This window comes from Lonchura striata, chromosome 1, assembly GCF_046129695.1.
Source record: "Lonchura striata isolate bLonStr1 chromosome 1, bLonStr1.mat, whole genome shotgun sequence".
Lineage (NCBI taxonomy): Eukaryota > Metazoa > Chordata > Aves > Passeriformes > Estrildidae > Lonchura > Lonchura striata.
The window spans coordinates 113,828,605-113,847,933 of NC_134603.1; the positions used below are offsets into that span (position 1 = coordinate 113,828,605).

The 19,329-nt window shown below is 37.8% G+C and overlaps 1 protein-coding gene across 2 annotated transcripts in view; it reads left to right on the top strand.

The window, feature by feature from the left end:
* CPNE4 (copine 4) overlaps positions 1-19,329 on the top strand; it is a 226,561-nt gene that overhangs the window by 116,540 nt on the left and 90,692 nt on the right. For both annotated transcript variants that reach the window (XM_021531234.3, XM_031503894.2), the window contains 2 exons: positions 13,336-13,407; positions 16,784-16,858. In XM_021531234.3, the coding sequence (XP_021386909.1) occupies positions 13,336-13,407; positions 16,784-16,858 (147 nt within the window). The remainder of the gene's footprint in view (positions 1-13,335; positions 13,408-16,783; positions 16,859-19,329) is intronic.

Below are 19,329 nucleotides of genomic sequence, written 5' to 3' on the forward strand. Positions count from 1 at the left end.
CTAAAATTGCATGGGGTTTAAAGCAAGTTCCAAGTCCAAAAAACACTCTAGAAATACACTTTATTCACATAGGGTTATGCCTGCTGATGTGGCAAATAGAGGATAGGGTTGGATTCATCTCCCTGACTCTCAGTCATCCAAAAGTTAGGTGTCTAGACTAAGTTACTCTTCTGATTTCCATCTTTAGCTCAATGAAGAGAAAAAGATAGTTCCAACCGTTGATTCTGCCTGACACCTATCCTAGATTAGGATAAATTGTCTTCAGGAGATACCTGTCTTTCCTCATCATTTGTCAAGAAAGTCTACACAGCTGGCTATGGGGAGATACTTAAATTTTTGATTGCTAAATTTAAGGGTGATGAGTCTACCCACAAGATCAATATCTAGATATCATCATAGCCAACTCTGTGGTGAATTCCCACATTGCTGACTGGTGGCACACTGCAGTGTCCCAATCATAATTATTTCAGACTGCCAGAGTTTTTGTCATGCAGGGTTTCATAGCACAGAATTATGCTCTGTCCATAATGGCAATGCCAAATTTCACTGAGCTGAGTGCAAATTTGTTCTCCATGCTGTGTGCCAAGAGCAGGAAGTGCTTTTGTTTAGATTTTCCTTTGTAGTGCTTCCACATAAGTTTGTATTATGAACAAGACAGGGTGTCATGGAAGATGCTGCAAAGCTTTCATTCCCTGTTTTCTCACCTTTTATTGCTCATCACTCAGCCCCAGCACACAGGAATCGCTTTGATTTTCTTCCCACAGCTATTAGGCCAAACATACTGGACGAGGAAAAGTCCTCTCAACAAGAGAAATAATATGAAATATATACATTTACTAAATTGGAAGCTCAAAATAAAGATGTTAGTATTTAGGATATTTACAGTGCACTATAAAGTCTGTTCCTTTTGACAGAGTTCTTGTGGCCTTGATCAATGAAAATAAGCTATCCTATAAAACCAAGGGGAATGGGAAACAAAGCAAAATGTTATTATAATGTTCTTCTTGCTTAATTGGCTTGAAAAAGAAGGGGGGAACTGTCACTGCTGCTGCCTGTAGCATAGATATCTTTATAATTATTTGATCACTATAAATAGCACACAACTGGGTTGTTTGCAGTATAATTTTAATGGTAACCAAGAAAAAATAACAGTGTGAATCCTGTTCACAGTATTGTATCAGGAGGACTCTGATCTCATATTTAGGTTTTTTTGGGGTTTTTTTTGTTTGTTTGGTTGGTTTTTTTTTGGTTGTTTTTTTTTTTTTGTGGTGTTCCTTCCTCCCCCCTTTCTAGTTTTTTGCCTTTATAGAATTTAAAACTGATTTAGGAAATTCCAGAATAGTAGCACTGGAATTGTCATCCAAGTCAAGCCTTTATGAAGACTCCAAAGTGTACAGTCGTACAGCACAAGGCTGTACACGTGGAGCTTACACTCTTGCTTAGCTGTATGGTGTAATTACAGCCTTCTTTTAATGATGATAATAGACCCATGGCTTTTCTTGAGACAACTTTGACATGAATTTGTGGTCTCCATCATTTTAATTCCTGAATAAAACAGAATTTTTGTGAGAGTGTGTGTCAGCCTCCCAGTGCAAGTAGGTCTTACTGAGAAATCCAGTAAGACTGTAGATTTTTAGGCATAATCTGAAAGACTGACATCCTTCCCACCCCCCACAGAAGTGACAACTTCTATTACTCTCTTCTAGGTAACAGTTGATATCTAAGCGATTCAGTGCTATAACTGTTTGTAGATCATCACTTAGATGTGTGGCAATCCTGCATGTTTACCCAAATCATTCTTCTATTACCCAAGTAATTCTTCTATCAAAATCAAAATTAGTATTAATAATAAATGCTGAGAAATACAATAGCATGGTTATATAGTAAGCTCACAGAGAGGAGTGAATTTTATCTTTATTCTGATCTCAGTCTTACATGTAGCCTACCCAATAGGTACGAGTTTGTCAGGAATTTGGGGTGCTGGATGTGAATGATGAAATCTTTGGAAGGTTTCAATAATCTCCTTCCAAATGCTCTAATAAATTTGTGTTCCATGAGAGTGATGAGGGCAGTGACTTATAGGCTGTTAGATACTAAGCCATATACTGTCTATAGTCATCCCACTAGATTTTCTTATAGATTTATTATTAATTTCTTATAAGATTTATTTATACTGCTCTTGACGGGACGAGACAATACTGTGCCACTGGTAAAATACTGTGGTTAGCAACATCCTAGCATGCAGTCAATCATACCTGGATGTGAAGAGCAGATTCGTCAACAGGAATTTCTTATGCTGCAACATTTTAAACATGGTAGAACAAATGGTTGTGGGTAGATACCTGATGAGTGTAATTACATAAATATCAACGTGCTAAATAGAAACATTTCCTCAAAGTAATTTGTTTTGTCCATCACACTCAAAAGTTTCCCTTCCAGACAAAACAAGAGCAGATTATCTCTTCAAGGGTTTGACAGGATTAACATGAGGTGTTTAGGAGGGATTTTTGTGTGTGTGTTTTTAAGAACTAAAAATCTGTTCCTTGCACTGAGAAAGGCTCTTTCTACATTACAGTCTCCCAGTTTCTTGAGTTCATGGTAATGTGCAGATTGGCAGAAAATTAACAAATATGTTCTCTACAGTCAGAATGATAACCAGATCAAACAAACCCTAAAATATTAGAGAAGGTAGGAAAGTTCTAAGTGTAAACAAATTTATCCCAGTTAGCAGCATAATCTTAAAATATAGTCTGCAATTACATGTAGTTTATAAAACTGAGTTTTTCAAGGAACTTCACATCAAGAGAATGTACCATACTCCAAGCAGTTGTTCATGTTGTACTGTTTAAATAAAGTGACATTGTTAAATGGTAGCTTAAGATGCATAACTGAAAACTGTAATTTTTTAAAATACGACATTTTTAAGAATTTTTCATTCAATTTCTAATTAAATGCATAAAGCTAATATCTAATAATACCCATTTTTACAGTCATATGGTAGCTATTTAATCAAGGAAACTGTACCATGTTTTGCTTGTAACCTCACAAAGATTATTCTTAATTGGGAGCATATTTGTGAAATTAGATTCATAGAATCCCAGCAGGGTTTGGTTGAAGAGGTCTTTAAAGACCATCGAATTCCAACTCCATAGGCAAGGACACCTTCCACTAGACCAGGTTTCTCCAAGCCTCATCCAGCCTGGCATTGAATATTTACAGCAATGGGGCATCCATAATTCCTCTGGGCAATCTGTTTAGTGCTCACTACCCTCACAGGGAAATTACTTCCTAATATCTAGTCTAAATCTACACTCTTTCAGTTTAAAGACACCAGCCCTTGTCCTGTCACTGCATACCCTTGTAAAAAGTCGCTCTGCAGCTCTATTGTAGCTCCCTTTAGGTACAGGAAGGGGGTGTAGGCTGTCCCCAGAACCTTCTCTTCTCCAGGCTGAACACCCCCAACTGTCTCAGCCTGTCTCCACAAGGAGAGGTGTTCCACCCCTCTGACCCCCAGTTCATGGCCCTCCTCTGGAGACTCAAAACTGGATGCATGGCTCTTGGTAGTGTCTCTGGAGCAAATCCTTAGTGGGCTTTACTTGAAGTACAGTACACAAGGAAGTGGCATAGACATTTTGGAGTGCGTGCTCCTCCTGTTCTTATCATAAAGTAATTTAAGTGAGGAGGGATCACTGGGGTCTCCAGTTCAATCTGCTGCTCAAAACAGATTAAAGCAGGTTGCTTAGGGGCTTCTCCAGCCCAGTCTTGAATGTTTCCAATGACAGAGTTATCACACCATCTCTGGGCTTTGTCCCAGTGTTTGGCACCCTCGCAATAGTGATGGCTTCCTGTGCATAAGCAGAGGCATAGTGAACCCTCACTCCTATGTCATGTGGAAACATTTGTAATTACTTTTAATAGCCTTCAAGTGGCAAAAGAAATCCTGAATTTTCAAAGTAAAAATAACCAGAGTAGGTATGGCTTAGTTTTGCTGGTCTTGCTTAGAGAGGAAGGCAGTAATATCAGCCTTCTTGAGCTGCTGCTGTAAATGACAGCTCTCATTGTTTGGAGTGGGAGTGTTGGGGTAGAGCAGTGGTTTGGCATTGTGCTTTCTGCTTCAGCAGAAATGGCTTGGGATGCTTCATCAGGCTGTCTGCCCACTAATCTTCTAACTCTTTGATTCACACTAAATAGTTGCTGTTCTTTGCATAGGCACTGGCAAGCAGGGGCACCCATACGCAGCTTTGTAGCGATAAGCAATGAAATCACAACCAGTAGTATTTTAATTGCCATCTTGGGCCACCATTCTATAAAGGTGACCTCTTGCTTTCTTACAGCTGCTTTAGATACTATGAATCTGTTCATGCCATGTCATGGTCTTACGGATGTCTGTAACTTTGGAGAGTAGATTCTTCCCTCTTTGTTTTTCTCTTTCCATTTCCTTGTGCCTAGGTAATATGTTGAGGCACTCCACTCACCTAGGCTAATCATTTCCAGCTGAATCCTCACCTAGTCTCTGAGGGTTTTATACTTCTGTTGCTTTCTGGTTGCTCACAAAATCTGTAATTGTTTTGAGTGTCAGGAGATAGACTGATTTCTGTTTAAATGTGTCAGGGTTTTATGTACATGAATTAAAGCAATGGGGAAAAATATTAAATGGAAAAGCAGTCAGAAAATTAACAGTCTGGTTTTCATGGTATTCAACTGGGATAGTGTGGTGGTTTGACCTTGGCTGTGGTGCATGGTATGAAATTTGGTTTTTTTGGGGACAGCTGGCCTCCCAGGATCTTGCCCAGCCACAGCTCCTTGATGATGTTGAGAGACAGTGCTGATGCTGTGCCTGGCCTGCTCAGCAGTCACCAAACCTTGGCGTGTTATCCACACCTTTCCAGGTACCAATGCACAGCACAGACCTGCTGTTGAAAATGAATCTAAAACAGACAGCAAAATCCCACTTCTGTTTATGTTAGTGCCTTCATATGTCATGAGCTTCTAAAGCTCTCTTATTGGAATAATTCAGATTTATATTCCATAAACTTTATAGAACATTGAAATTACATCATATAGGACAGAAAGGGTTCAAACCTGCTAATAACCAAAGTTAATTTGTTAACCACACAGTAATTATCAGGTGGGTGGCTTACAAAGACATTTTTCCTCTGAAGTTTCACCCAGAAAAAGAACCCAGTCGGTTCTTTAAGAGCTCACAAAATCTATTTCAATGAATAACCATTTTCTAATGAGAACTAAACAAATATTGCCAAGACTTTCTTAACTACTGCTCAGCTGTGTACGCAACACCATTAAATTATGGGAACCAGTAAAGTTTTTATTTCCTAAATGCTGTGAACCACCCCAGCTCTGTGAGTTGGGTTATTCTCTGACATATTTTGTGGGAATAGCCTTTGTGGCTTTTCTTCCATTACTTGCTGTGGCTGGTTTTTGCTATTTTCAAATTTGGGATTTTATCCCTTCTTTCAATGCATAGAATTGACTATGTTAAAATATTTTTACTCCCTTATTTGTTCAACTAGTAGCAGAAGAAAGCTGCAGAGATGTAATCTTTTCATGTCAAGAACATTTTCAAGGATTATTCTGAGGTTTAATATTACCCATACACATATCTGTGTACAAATTACATTGAAAATCTTCCTTCTCAGTAATGAATATAATTGTTTCTCGTGTGTTTTTCATAATATATGCCATTAGCAGATTATGCACTTGAAAAAGCTGACTGATTATTAGTTCCATTTCAGCCATTGCAAATCCCCTTGCTTTTGAATTAGAGAAAGGCTAAAAGAGTCATGATTGCACCTGAATTAATTAAACTGAAACAGTTAGCATGAGAATATTTGTTTAATAGACTGTTGCCTGATTCTGTGGTGCAAAAGACACAGGTTTTTTAATTCCTGAATCTCATTAGATTTCTGTGTGCCTCCTTAGGTATCTAGGTACCTTTAAATACTTGGCCTTTGATCTCCTCCAAATGAAGTTGCTCAATTCATTAGTGGGATGAATAATGTACTTTATGAGATGTGAATGTCATTTTCTACCAGTGCTGACTCAGAGCAGAAGGAAATAATGAATGCAGCACTCTCCCTAACTTTGCCTAACCCTTTCAGAATCTCTGTTATCCTCAAGAAACTTTTGGTTTGCCATTGCAGCATGATCTCTGAAGCTGTAAGGTTTTCTAGATGAATCTTGCCTCAGTTAATATAATATCTTGTATAGTTTGTACTGCTTTGTTTTCACATGCTTTATCTTTTTGTATGAATTACTGTAGCAGTCTTTAAGATAGTAATTTAAATTTAGTTTGCTATTATAATGAGATATTATTGTGACTAATTCTAAAAGGGCTGCTACTCTACACACTAATTAAATTCAAAGACCTTTTAAGCTATTGATAAGATATTTCCTGTAATGACATTATTCCTCTTGTGATAGGCATATCTCTTTTTCTCAGTGTTCTGTTTTGATTGACTATTTTCAGGTACAGATCTTTAACAAAGACAGGGAGAGGTACAATTCAGCTGTAAATAGGCTCTGAGCTGAACAATATAGCAAACAAAAAAAATCTTGAAGAGTGATGCATATGGTACAGAAAGAATCATATGTACAGAAAGTATGATTATAGCACTAAAACTGACTCTAAAGAGGAGCAAGATTTCTGTGAGCAATTAGACGGAATGCAACTTTCTTTACTGTGGACCTATTCATCTGAACTTGATCACTTAAAGGGATTTCTCAGTATCTGTTACTTATTCCCCAAAACTTTTTTTTTTCATGAGAGTGGAATACAGTCTCTGACATTTACATAACATCTGGTCTCCCTTCGTACTGAAATGTGGTATGCTTGGTGCATCTGCAACTGTGTGCCACCATCCAGGAAAACTATTTGGTGGGTTCGAAAACAGCTGGGGGATAAATAGTGAGATAAACACAAGCACATCAGAGTTGTATAAATCTTGCTTTGTCACAAGCCAGGCTGAAGAGGAATGCATGAAGGAGAGAGTTTTTACACTGTGAGGCAGAGATACTTCTGCTGCCTGTGCTCAAAATTGGTCATTCATTATTCACCTACACAAGTGAAATGCCATTAAGGTCTGACATTATATTTGTGAGTGTTTAGAGGCTTACAGTATCTGACTTGAATGGACTAATATTTTAATTTATAAGCTTCAGAATGTATTTTACAAGTGTTAAATCTTCAATCATTTGTCTAGTCACTTTAGTTGCATCATTCCACTCACAGCTATATCACAAAAGTATTGCTGTCCTTCATTTGGGAGACTTTGTAGCAGTGAAAAAGGTGCTTTAAAGGTTGTAGTTTTATACTAGAAGGGAAGCGCTTAAGAGAGGATGTAGCATAACTGGAAAATACTTTTGATACGGTTATGTCTCAAGTGTTATGTACCACAGGATCCTTCTTTTGTTGTGCATCAAGGGTTAAAAGGATTTTGTGAATACAATCAAGTTATTTTGACTGTATATGTTAAAATCAACACTCAAACTTGGCAATATAGCAGTGGTTAGTTTTAATAGTTACCTATTAAACTGCTATTGTCTCAGCCCATGAGTTTTTATCACTTTTACTCTTCTGATTCTCTCTTGTATCTCACTGGGGTGGAGTAAAGCAGTGACTGTGTGAGGCTTGGCTGCTGGCTGGGATTAAGCCACAATGCAAGGGTTGGTGCAAGAAGATTTTAGACATGTTTTTTTGAAAGAGTATGATTGCTACTTTTCTTTCCTTGATATATCAACATGGTTCTAGAGGATGCCGTTAGAAAAAAACTCTGTTTCTATATGTACCACTGCTGTTTGGTGGGGAATTGCTTCTCTAGCCTTGAAGTGTGTTTTCCACCAAGGGCTCTGCACTTAAATATATTTAATCATGAATATTCAGTCTGAGAAAAAGGCATTTGGATAAAGGGAAATTTGCTACTAAACTGTGACTACGTGTTCTTTGCAGTCCTGAAAAGAGTTAGGTTGGCTAGAAGAAAGTTGAGCAACTATGAAATTATATATAGCAGGAATAACACGTATGGGAGAAGAATTAACACAGATGTGCTAGGAAATAAAAGTTATTTATTTGCCTATCCCTGCTATCAAGGAGAGATACAAAGACTTCTTCATGTTACCTTGAAGTTGTATACTGTTGTGATTGAGGGAAATTTGTGCTTCATCTCTGTGTAAATAACTAAATTTGGGGTTCCTGTAAGAAAGCCCAATGTGCTGAAAAGGACAGTCCAAATAAAGAATTTGAGACACTTGACCTCTGGCTCAGGGTGATACCTTGCAAAGCTAAATCAATGTTGTTGGAATAACTTGGTTAAAAACCATATTGAACTTGTTATCTCGATTTATGAGCATTGGGAATTCTGCATTATATTAATGAAAGTTTTCCTTATATTTGGTTAAGAAAGGACCACCTAGAGAAAGACATTTTAAAAGTTTCTTAAACAAGTCATTATATTTCACTGCTCATCTTACACAGTGCTGATTAGTCACGACTCAGGCACAAGAGATAGGAAACCTTCATCAGGGTCCTTGTCTCTGAGTGATTGCTGAGCAATGCTCAGTACACAGCTGGTGTCAGCGCCTTGGTGCTTTTTATCTAGAGTCTTGCATCTGTTCATACTTTTTAAATAATAAAGAAAAAAAAGTGCAAAGCCTCTTTTAGCTATTTTAAATTGGAAATAGAATCAAATGGAGATATAAGTCCAGATTTCTCTTCAACAATATTGAGCATTTGTAAGAGCTTGTATGTAATAAGGAAAATTAAGATAATCTTCAAGGGAATTTCACTCCCATTTTACCACAGGACTGACATCCCTTATCACTTCAGACCAGAAATCTAGCTGAGATGATGTTCTGTTGAGATGATTGCATATCTGATAAGTAGGAATAACTTCATGTGCACATGCTTCCTCTCAGAAACATTTCCACCTTGTGCTAACATATTAGTATGACATTTTTCCTGGACATGTGCTGCTCTTAGGCCACAACTGGGTAGTAGTTTTTATGTAGCTGAAAATGAACTTGACTTCACTTCTCTTAGTCTCACCTTTTATACCTCTGAGGTCTGGCCCTTGTACGAGTCCTCCACACTGAGCACTAAAAAGTATTGTTGTAGTTTAACCCCAGCTGGCAACTAAAGCACCAGGCAGCTTCTCACTTACTCCTCCTTTGCCCTGTGCCTGCCACAGTGGGGAGGAGAATCAGAAAGAAAAGATGAAGTTCATGGCTTGAGATAAGAACAGTTTAATAATTAAAACAAAATAAAACTTTGTTATTATTATAACAACAGCTGAAATAAAAAGGAGAGAGAAAGAAAAAAAAATATACCCAAGAGAAAGAAGTGATGCATAGTATAATCACCACCTGTTGACTTTTGCCCAGCCCATCCCTTAGCAAATCAGCAGCTCTCAGCCTAGTCTCCCCAGTGTATATACTGAGCATGGCTGTCTATGGTATGAAATATATTTTTGGCTAGTTCAGGGCAGCCATCCTGGCTATCTTCCCTCCTGGCTTTTTGTGCACCTCCTCTCTGGCAGAGCATGGAGAATTGAAAATCCTTGAAATGGAGTAAGGACTACTTGGCAACCACAACATCAATGTGTTATCAAGATTATTCTCATACTAAATCCAAAACATAGTACCAGCTACTAAGAAGAAAATTAACTCTATTCCAGCATGAACAAGGATGGTCTTCAACATCCATTTGCTGACTGGTAGGTCATGTTTCTAATAAAATGTTTGTGAAAATACATGTTCTCGAAAAGTAATGAGGTTTTCTCAGGCTGAACTGGGTTCTACTATTTGTGTTCTAGAAAGAAGAAAGACATTTACTTTCTGCACTTCTTCACATGAGTTTTGGAAAAACCCTTTTTTTTCTCTGAAGCAGAAGTTTTAAATTGCAATGTTTTGAAGTCAGAGTCAAGCCAAAGACTCCTGACAAATGAAAGGCTTGTAGTCAATTACCTTCTTGTAAGACATTTTGCCAGCTCAGCTGTCTCTGTAACTCTGAACTAAGACTAATGCTTGCTAGTCCCTCAAGTTATCATTGTTTAGGACTTGCTGTCTGGAAATCAGGTCAGCAAATGCTTTCTATAATAATGTTCAGAAGATTTGCACTGAGACGTTAACAAAAATATGATAGATAATTGATGGCAGGTTCCCTAGAAGTGATTCTTTAAACCAGTGAGACCCTTTTTGTACAGTGCATGAACAAAATAGTCAAATTACTGCTATGAAAAACAGACTCCTTTACAGTTATTGCAATTACAGTTACAATTTGAGGCAATGATGTTGGCACATTTTTGCCTGGTGGAGGACTGGTTTTAGTGGCCACTTAATTAACAACTGGTAAACAATTGCACCCAAATACACATATTTACATATGCAGAGTGCTTACTGTGTCAGAACAATGCTTCTGGCTTAGAGAGTGAGTGTCATTAATGCAGCCTACTAATGAGCACGTCAGAATAAATTACCCTTTTTGGAACGTTGAGCTGTCTATCTGCCACCTGCACAGGAGCTCCCAAGCTGTGCAACGCCTCGTGAAAGCTGTGACCCTTTGGAAAGCAGCAAAGGGAGCTGCAAAAGTTTGGGTAGCTCAGGAGGAGAATGCCTGCTGTCTCTAAAAAGGCTACTCTAGGACAGGTTCCCACCTAAGTTCTATCTCATATCATGGCTATGTATATGTAAGAAATCTGAAAAGGTTTCTGGTGGACGATAACCACAACTTTCAGTAGAAAAGTTTAATGTATTTTACAAAGTTGCTTGAGCATCTTTGTTCATGGAGATAAATGGGCTCAGCTCCTCAGCTGCCATAATTAATTGTCTGGCTGGTACAGACCCCATAATTTAATTATATGTTAAGAATAATCTGTCATACTTCTGTAGTACCTCCTATCTGAGAATCTCAAAAAAGATTTTTTTGAATTGCACCTCACAGTTCACAGGAGTGCAATGATTTGTACTTGAATCTATTTAGCTGACTTTTATCTTTAAGAAGATAAATGTAGGAATGACTTATAGGGTCACTGCAAACAGTATTTCCAAGATTCTAGGGAAGCAAAAGAACTGCCTAAATCCTAGCAATACTGTCATCTTACTTGTAGTCCTATATGTTGTTGCCACTGACCAACACTAGAGTTGAAATCCAAAAAATTGGAAAATTGAGGGAGATGCTGGCAACAGAACAGCGTTATAGAAGGCAGTCCAAAAAGGAGTGTTAAATTGTTCATTTAACTAATAGACAGCTGCAAAAAAATGCAGCTGGCAATCTGAACAGTTCACAGTATGAACATTAGTTCACTATTATGAACATTAGTTAACAGTATCATGGTGTTCTTAAAATAAGGCAAATGTAATTCTGGAGCCTATCAGCCTTCCAATGAGAAGCTCTTGCTTCTCAGGGGAAGGACCAAGGCTATTATGCCTAATTTTGAGCATTAATCTAAGAGTGTATAAGAGCCACTCCATGAAGGCTCATCAGAGAGTAAAGAGAATGGTTTCAAGGCTAGGAAATTTGGTCAAGAAGGAAAAATAGGACAAACTTGGGTTACATAGTAAAGAAGACTGTGGGGAGTTGATAAGTCCTCAGATGCAAAGATTGCCTGAAAAGGGGAAAAAGATTGTTTTACCTATTCATGGAGCATTAGATAGAAATAATGCACTTAAACTGCAGAGAATCTGATTAGCTGTTAGGAAAATATACTGACATAAGGATAATGAATACAATAAATTTCCAGAGGAGAGTGTTTCTCTTTAAGTTCTTTAAGAACTGATTAGACATACCCCTGTCAGGTATAGCTGCAATAGGAACAAGAAGCTGGTCACAGTGATTCCAGATGTGCTGTCCTGTCATTTGCTGGTTCTCCTGTCTCACATTTAATTCCTGTTTAAAACTTGCTTCTCTCTTGCTGCTTCTATTACAACTGCAGCTGAGGATCATCTGAGGTGCAGCTTTTGATTTTCTGTTCGATTCAGCAAATTGATGGGCAGGACAGATATATTTCCCCCCTGTGATGTTAGGCTAAATTGTGCATCCTATTCACTCCTGCCTCACAGCACATTTTTTGACTGGCTGTGACTTTGTGTTACTCAGAGCATTGCAGCTCTGGCCATTACCTACTGTTGTGGCTTATTGCTGAAATTTGTATGATGCCCAGGACTCTCATGCAGGGTATGGAACTCTCCTTTTCACTTGGTGACTTCCATTCTTTTACAACTAATATATTGGCATATTTTCCAGAGATCTCCATTTGTGGATCATTTAGATCAGCTGTCTGGAAGAAGTTGTCCAAGTGTTGTTGGATGTGGAAAGGAGGAAAGGTGTACTTCTGGTATAAAAGCCACATTCAAGAATCTCTTGAATGTTTTTCTTAGGATACAACCTTTTACTCACTATCTGCACATCACTATTGTTACTACAGTTTTGTCAGATTACAAATAATACTGTGACTTCTAGGCAGTGTTTTGATTTACCTTTACATTTGCCTACATTTTGAAGTTTTCTACTTAAATAAATTAATATACCATTAGCTTTACTGGTGACTAATACACTGGAACATTACTGTATCTTAGCAGTTCTGCATTATTGTAAGGTTTATTCCTTTTCTAATACTTTCACTGGTCTGGTTTTAAATGTTTCAAAATTATAACGGGATGCTAGTTATTGTTGATATGGCAGATGAAATCTTTTGTCAGTGTCCCTCTGATGCCATTTATTTGAAGTATAATTACAATTTGGTTAATGACCAAGTTCATTTATAATGCTGAGTTCTAGGGGAAGTTTGGTATGTGGTAAGTAAAGGAGACAGTTTTGGAACTTGGAATAGCTTGCTTGCTTCTGCCCTGAATTTAGAGCTGCTGATATTTTGAGGTAAAATAAAATTTTTCTCATTGTAAATGGACTTCACTTTCCAATAAAAATTAATGAGTTGAGTTTTGGAGGTATCTCTGATAGATTTGCTGTTTACAGCTCCCTTCTTATTGTCTTTTTAGTCCAGTTAAACCTTATTTCTGTCCTCTGTCACCATCACTGCAATACTTGAGGAAAATCCACGTGTTTCTCACTATTCTGTTCAATGCAGTGAATTCTGTTCTCCCCATTCTACTTGACCCCATTCCATTGCATCCTGTGCAGGCTTCGTGGGGGACCTTTCTTGTTGATTGTGGTCTTACTGTGTTAACTCTGATCATGTATTGAGAAAGTACTTTGATGCAAACAAAAAAACAAAAAAAAAAATCAGCATAAAACTGAAATTACAATAAACCATGTATTTACTACAGATTCTAATTATTTTTCCCATTGTTTTTATTTTCGTGCAGATTGTTTCTCAGAGGAAGCTCTCCAAGTCCTTACTCAAACATGGCAACACAGCAGGAAAGTCATCTATAACAGTAAGTCAGTCTTAAGCATGTTTTTATTTTTCTGTTATTTACAAATATCTAAAGTGACTAATTCTCTCTAAAAGCATCCTGCTAAGCCACCAGAACAACCCTTGATTGAGAAATCTATTTAAATTGTTTATTTGATGATTTGCACTGTTTCTGACAAATGCTTGCTTTAAGGAAATGGCAAAAAATAATGTATTATTTGTAAAAAGACACAATGCTTACTATTAACTACTTTTAAGGTACTTCAATGACAGCAAGTAACTTCTGCTTCTTGAATACTTTTAGTTGAATTACTAGAACCTTTAGAAATTAATTTATACCTGCTTTGACACATCTTTCTTTTCCCTTGGGCTTTTTCCAGTTTCTCAGGAAAAAAAAAAAAAGTTTGATGAGATCAGTTTTAGATGTGTTGTAATGCAACTAAGGACTGGATTGTCAAAGCCAGCCCCATGTGTATCTTGAAATTTGAAAATCAGTGTATTACCTCTCTTTTATCTTTCTCTGTGCTGGCTTGCTTGGGAGATCAATCTTGTCTGTGTTGAGCCTGGCATGCTTGTGACTTCTGCAGCTCTGCATTAAGATGAAGGCTATAATAAAATAATCTGCTTTGGGGTATCTGCTCTGTTACCTCATGAGACTGAGAAGGATTTTTTTCCTTAATGTGTGATTTGCCAGATGGTTTTCTTCTGGCTTGATTGTTTGATTTTTTTTTTTTTTTCTGCCTTCAGCTGCAAAAAAGACAGCAGACTCTGAGGTACTTTCTGAGAGGCCAGGGAGTTTGATTTCTTAGATGTTTTCCTTTATTCTTGGCTGGAAATTGATTTGCTTAAATGCATACAGTAAACTTGGTTTTGGTCTGGGGTTGGAAAGGAGTTCCCCACTCATTTGGCTGAATAGAACCAGGAGAGAGTTTTGTTCCCTAAATAACTTGGTATGGTTTGCCTGCTGGGATGATCTGGGCATACTTCATCTCACCCATCCCTGTGGTGTTCTGGACCTCCCTTCTGTCTTCTTTGAGGAGCACAAAGTAATTTAGTCTTGTAAAAACACAAATGCTCTAGTACAACTAAAATTATTAGACTTATTAGGGGAGTGTTCTGGCAAAAATTAAATCACTGGATAAACAGAAGATGAGAGAAAATGAGTTAATAGTCCCTGCTGTCCTCACACTGGATGATAACCATGAAATATGGACCTTATTTATCTGCTTTAGCTTCTGTCGAGCAGTTCTAAAGAGCAAGTTGACTTGAACGGGACACAACTGAACCCAGACAAAAAAATACTGTGTGAAAAGTTTTTTGTCTCAACAGAATAATTAAAAACTGATTAATGCTCATAATTTCTGGACCTGGGGACATACCAGGTGTCTGTCAAGTATGGAAGTTGGAAATACTATTTTCCTAACTATTTTCCTAATTATGAGTTTTAAAAGCATTTTGAAAATTCCTAGCTTAGCAAATTTGCTGGAATTTTATTCACCTTTTGACTGTATAATGTCTCATCCACACTATCTTATAATATGGCTGTGGGAAGCAAACAGAACATTGTTCTGCTCTTCCAGCTAGAAGTCTGTAAATCTTTACAAGAGCAGGTTTATTATTTTCAGTTTAAAATACTTACGAAATTTGGTGTGCAAATCCCAGAGCATTGCTGGTCATACACAGCTTAACCAGATCTTCTAAACCATCAGGCTACATGGAAGAGAAATGTGTCAGACTCCATGGGTCATATTTCATCAGCAAGCTGATGTTTGCCTGGAAGATGTGACACACCACATATGTGCCTGTGTGATGGTACTTTAATGCCCAGTTAAGCTTTACTTAATTTAATGAATTGCCAATCAAAGTAAACTTTTAACTACTGAGAAACAAATAGGACCAAAAAGACTGCTAGGGAAAATACTTTTCCTGCCCCTCCCAATGCTCCATTTCTGACACCTCTCCTGCCTCCTTCATTGACTTCACTCCCTTTGCCTTCACTTCATGTTGTGCTCAGTCCCTGTGATGAAGTGCTCTCTGACACAGGTCAGGATCAGAAAATAGTAGGGATGTTTTGCTGCTCTTTGAGGTTTTTTCACTCATTTTCTTAGTTGTGCTCTGGACTTGCACACCCTTCAGGGGCATCTCTGCTCCAGGATGGGTCTTACTTGCGGGTGTACACAGAAATGCCTCCTCCAGCATGGACCACCTCCTCCGGAGAGTGAATCTCCAGCTGTGTCCCCACATCATGGCCTTCTCCATGCCTCCTCCTGGATCTTCTTCAGGGTGGCATTGTGGACCTCCTACCTCTCCTTCCTTTGTGTCTCTTGCCTCTGGCAGCTGCTGCCCTTTCTGAAATAGGCTCACAAGAGGTGTCTTATGCACCTCTGATGGGTTGATGTTTTGGGGTGCAGTCAGTAGCTGCTGCCAAACCAGTTTGGCAAATTTTTGTGTTTTCCCAGCAGCTCCTCAAGGACTTGAAGCGGTGGAGACAGCCGGAGCCTATCTGGGAAGCAGGCATGGCTGCCTTGTGTGTGGTCATGAACATGAAACACCCAGAAAATAGGTTATTTTGGGGTTATATGGATTTAATCCATGGGGAGAACATTTACAATGGGGAAAAAGTTTCAAAGCTGTCAAATAGAATATAATGTGGTTTATTTCAAAGAATATTTTTCAGTGATATATCCCAGGTTTGGTTAGTGCCTTCTCCCCGCTGAGGCATTTTAATGGCTTACTTAGGAAACTAGTTGAGTTGGTTCTGTTGGATTTTTTATAACATTGCACAGCACAGAGACTGGCATCATTATTGATAGAGCTTATATCATCTGAAAGAATCACACTATATTATATTAGGATCACTTTCTTCTCACTCTGTCTGCGGTAAAATGTTTTGCCAATGTGGCTATTGCAGAAAAGCTATATCAAGAGAGCTCTCCTGCTGTAAATGTGTCTTTCATGGCAGCTAATGACAGGTGACTTCACTCTTTTTTTCATTTATCTTGCCAAATGATGCTGAAGTGGCATAAAAATAATTGGGCTTTAGACCCAAGTGATACAACTCTTGTAGAGGGTTTTTGTCCCCTTGGACACTGTGAGGTTGTGGAATTCTCTGCTTTCCAGTCTGAGGAAGAGTACTTGGTCAGAGGAAAGGGATCCCTCGTGGATGTGGGTGTCTGCCCATTGGCAGGTGATTGACAAGGCATAGCTGCATGACACAAAGTGATTCAGGTTTGGGGGCTGACCAAGGCAATGTCCTTCCTGATGGCAAAGAGAAACACATTAACTTATTCCACAATTCAGTTTCCTAAACGGGATCTGCAGTTTTCACACACTGAAAAATGGCATCATTCTCCCCTTCCATTACACCATGCACAGCTCAAATGTAGCTTTCCATTTAGGTGATCGCTGAGGAATTATCTGGCAACGATGACTACGTTGAACTTTCATTCAGTGCACGGAAATTGGATGACAAGGTAAGCTGCTTGATATTAACCTTTCTGAAAGATATAAGAATGCCTGCAAATATAATTTGATGAGATTTTCCATGACAGATATTTTTTACCTTTTGTTATTAAACACATCAGGGTTTTCAGATGAGTGTTCACATTGAGGCTTTCCTTGAGTTGAAAGTAATTAAAAAAAAAAAAAAAACCTCAAGGGAATCTAGTTAAAACCAAGACAAGTTAATTACACTACAACCAAGACAATTTAATTATGCAAAATGCCACAGATCAGAATTGTTTAGAGAAGTGAACTTTCTGTGAGGAGTCAGTGATGTTATCATTGAAGTTTCCTAAAATACAGCTAGAAAACTTCATAACAGCTCAGTCATGATACACATTTTGTTCAACAAAATGTAGCTCAAATGTGAGAAAAAGACTTGCATATTTGTTAAAAACCTTTTCCCTCTCTAGGAAGAAAACTCTTCACTGACTCAAACACTACTCAACATTATAAGGAATACCTCTTTCTGAAAATATCTGTTATTGTTTAGCCATTTACATATAATAAGCATCTCAATTCACAGTCCAAGAAAACCTGATGTCTGCTTGTATCACTCTCTGTCATTTCAGTGTAATAGCAGACATAGAATATTTTAAAGTATATAGCCCCTTCTTATATAGGAAGGTGCTTCTAATTAGAAACATATGGCAGAACTATAAAAAGGCTTAGGATGGTGATGCCCCAAGTGTGTTCTTGTAAACATCTGATGTGAGAGTAGCTTAAAATAAAATCAGTGAGACTACCTTTGGATACTTATACATCAGGTTTACAAAACTGGGTTGTAACTTATGAAAAATATTTTCACTTGAAACTACCGGAAAATCTCAGCCAAGCAGAAAGTACACTGAAAGATGAATAGTACTGGCATATAACTTTAAAATAAACTTTATAAAATTTACAAAATTTTACTCTGCTCAGGAACATTAATAATCATAAATGATCAGGACCTGAATTTGCTTCTTATCTGAAAGATAAATTACTTTCCTCTTTCAGAGTTGCTGGGGTCTGAGTGGTTTTGAGTTGCATAATTTATTTAGTTGCCAAAATGTAAATTTAACAACCTTTCTTGAGACAGATATCTTTAGAGGTAATTCCCAAACTTGTACACAAGTTTCTTCCTGTTCCACATGCTATCACATCTAGGAAAAAGGAAAGGACATAAACAACATAATAGGACTCCACTTAGTTATTGCATTCCACAAATGCAAAATGTAATCTGTATTAAACATTATTGATAGCTTCTAGCTCTTGTTGGTATAAATTAAAAGGATACTGCCGGAGTGCAATTCTGAGCCAGGTCAGTGTTGTCTCGGCAACAGTTTTAGAGAGTGATTGAGGTGAGAAGGATCTGTCAGAAATATTGCAATAGTGTTGTCATTCTTGCCATTTTAACATGTCCAGTCAGGGTGGGCTTCATCTAATAAAGAATTCTTGGATTATGTAGTGTGCAAATCAAGCAGTGACTCATCATGGCTTATCTGAATCCAAATCCTGTCTTCAACTGATGAAAATCTCTGGAAATCTATTGCATTGAAAAAAGTCTTTCAATTTCCTCTAGCTAAAGATGTAGCTCAATACCTGGCTGAAACTTGATTTGCTTCCTCTATAACAAAAGTGTGCAGCTTATAATGAACTTTGACATCATTAGATGCAAGGCACTATTAGTAATTATTTTTATTAAGGTTTGAAATTACTTAAATTTCACAGTTCAGCCATTGGTGAAAACGAATGAGAGCTCTGATGTCACAGAAAGGAAAATAAACACCAAAGAACAGAGAAGAGATGATTTTGTAAAATCCAAAGCATAGTATTGCATGCCTCTGCCCACTCAGAGAAGCTGAGTACAGATGTAACATCAGAGAAACAAACTGAGGGTTGAAACTGGCGTTGGAATCTCCTGAAAAACAGAGGAAGCCTCTGGAAGCAGTCATTCATGCTCTGCTATGGGGTCACCTTGGTAAGCCCTGGGGCTCCTGCACTGGTAGCTGTGAGAGTGGCAGAAGACAAGTAGAATCCTAATGCCTCACAACTTGTGGGTAAAGGAAGGTGTGGGGAATATCGTGTATGTGCTCTTTGGATAAAAAGAAAAATTAATTCTTTCCGTCAACTACCATCTTGAATGGACAGGAATATTCTTCCTTCATCCCTTAAAGGAGATCTTTGAAAGAGGATCCAGACTGGGGTCCTTAAATATATGTATTTCCTACACTAAGGAAAAACACTCAAACAATACATTTTTGGAAATGAAACAAAATTTGTTGATAAGATTTAACAGGCAGGATGTTTGTTGCATGTTTTTTACTCTCTTGACGTAAAACTGCAAGAATTTTAGAGAAGCTACAGAACAAAGCTTAATTTTTTCCTACTGGAGTGGCTGAAACATTCGGTGAAAAATTATAGGAAAATTATGGATATGAAAGTTTCCTTTAGTTAACTGACT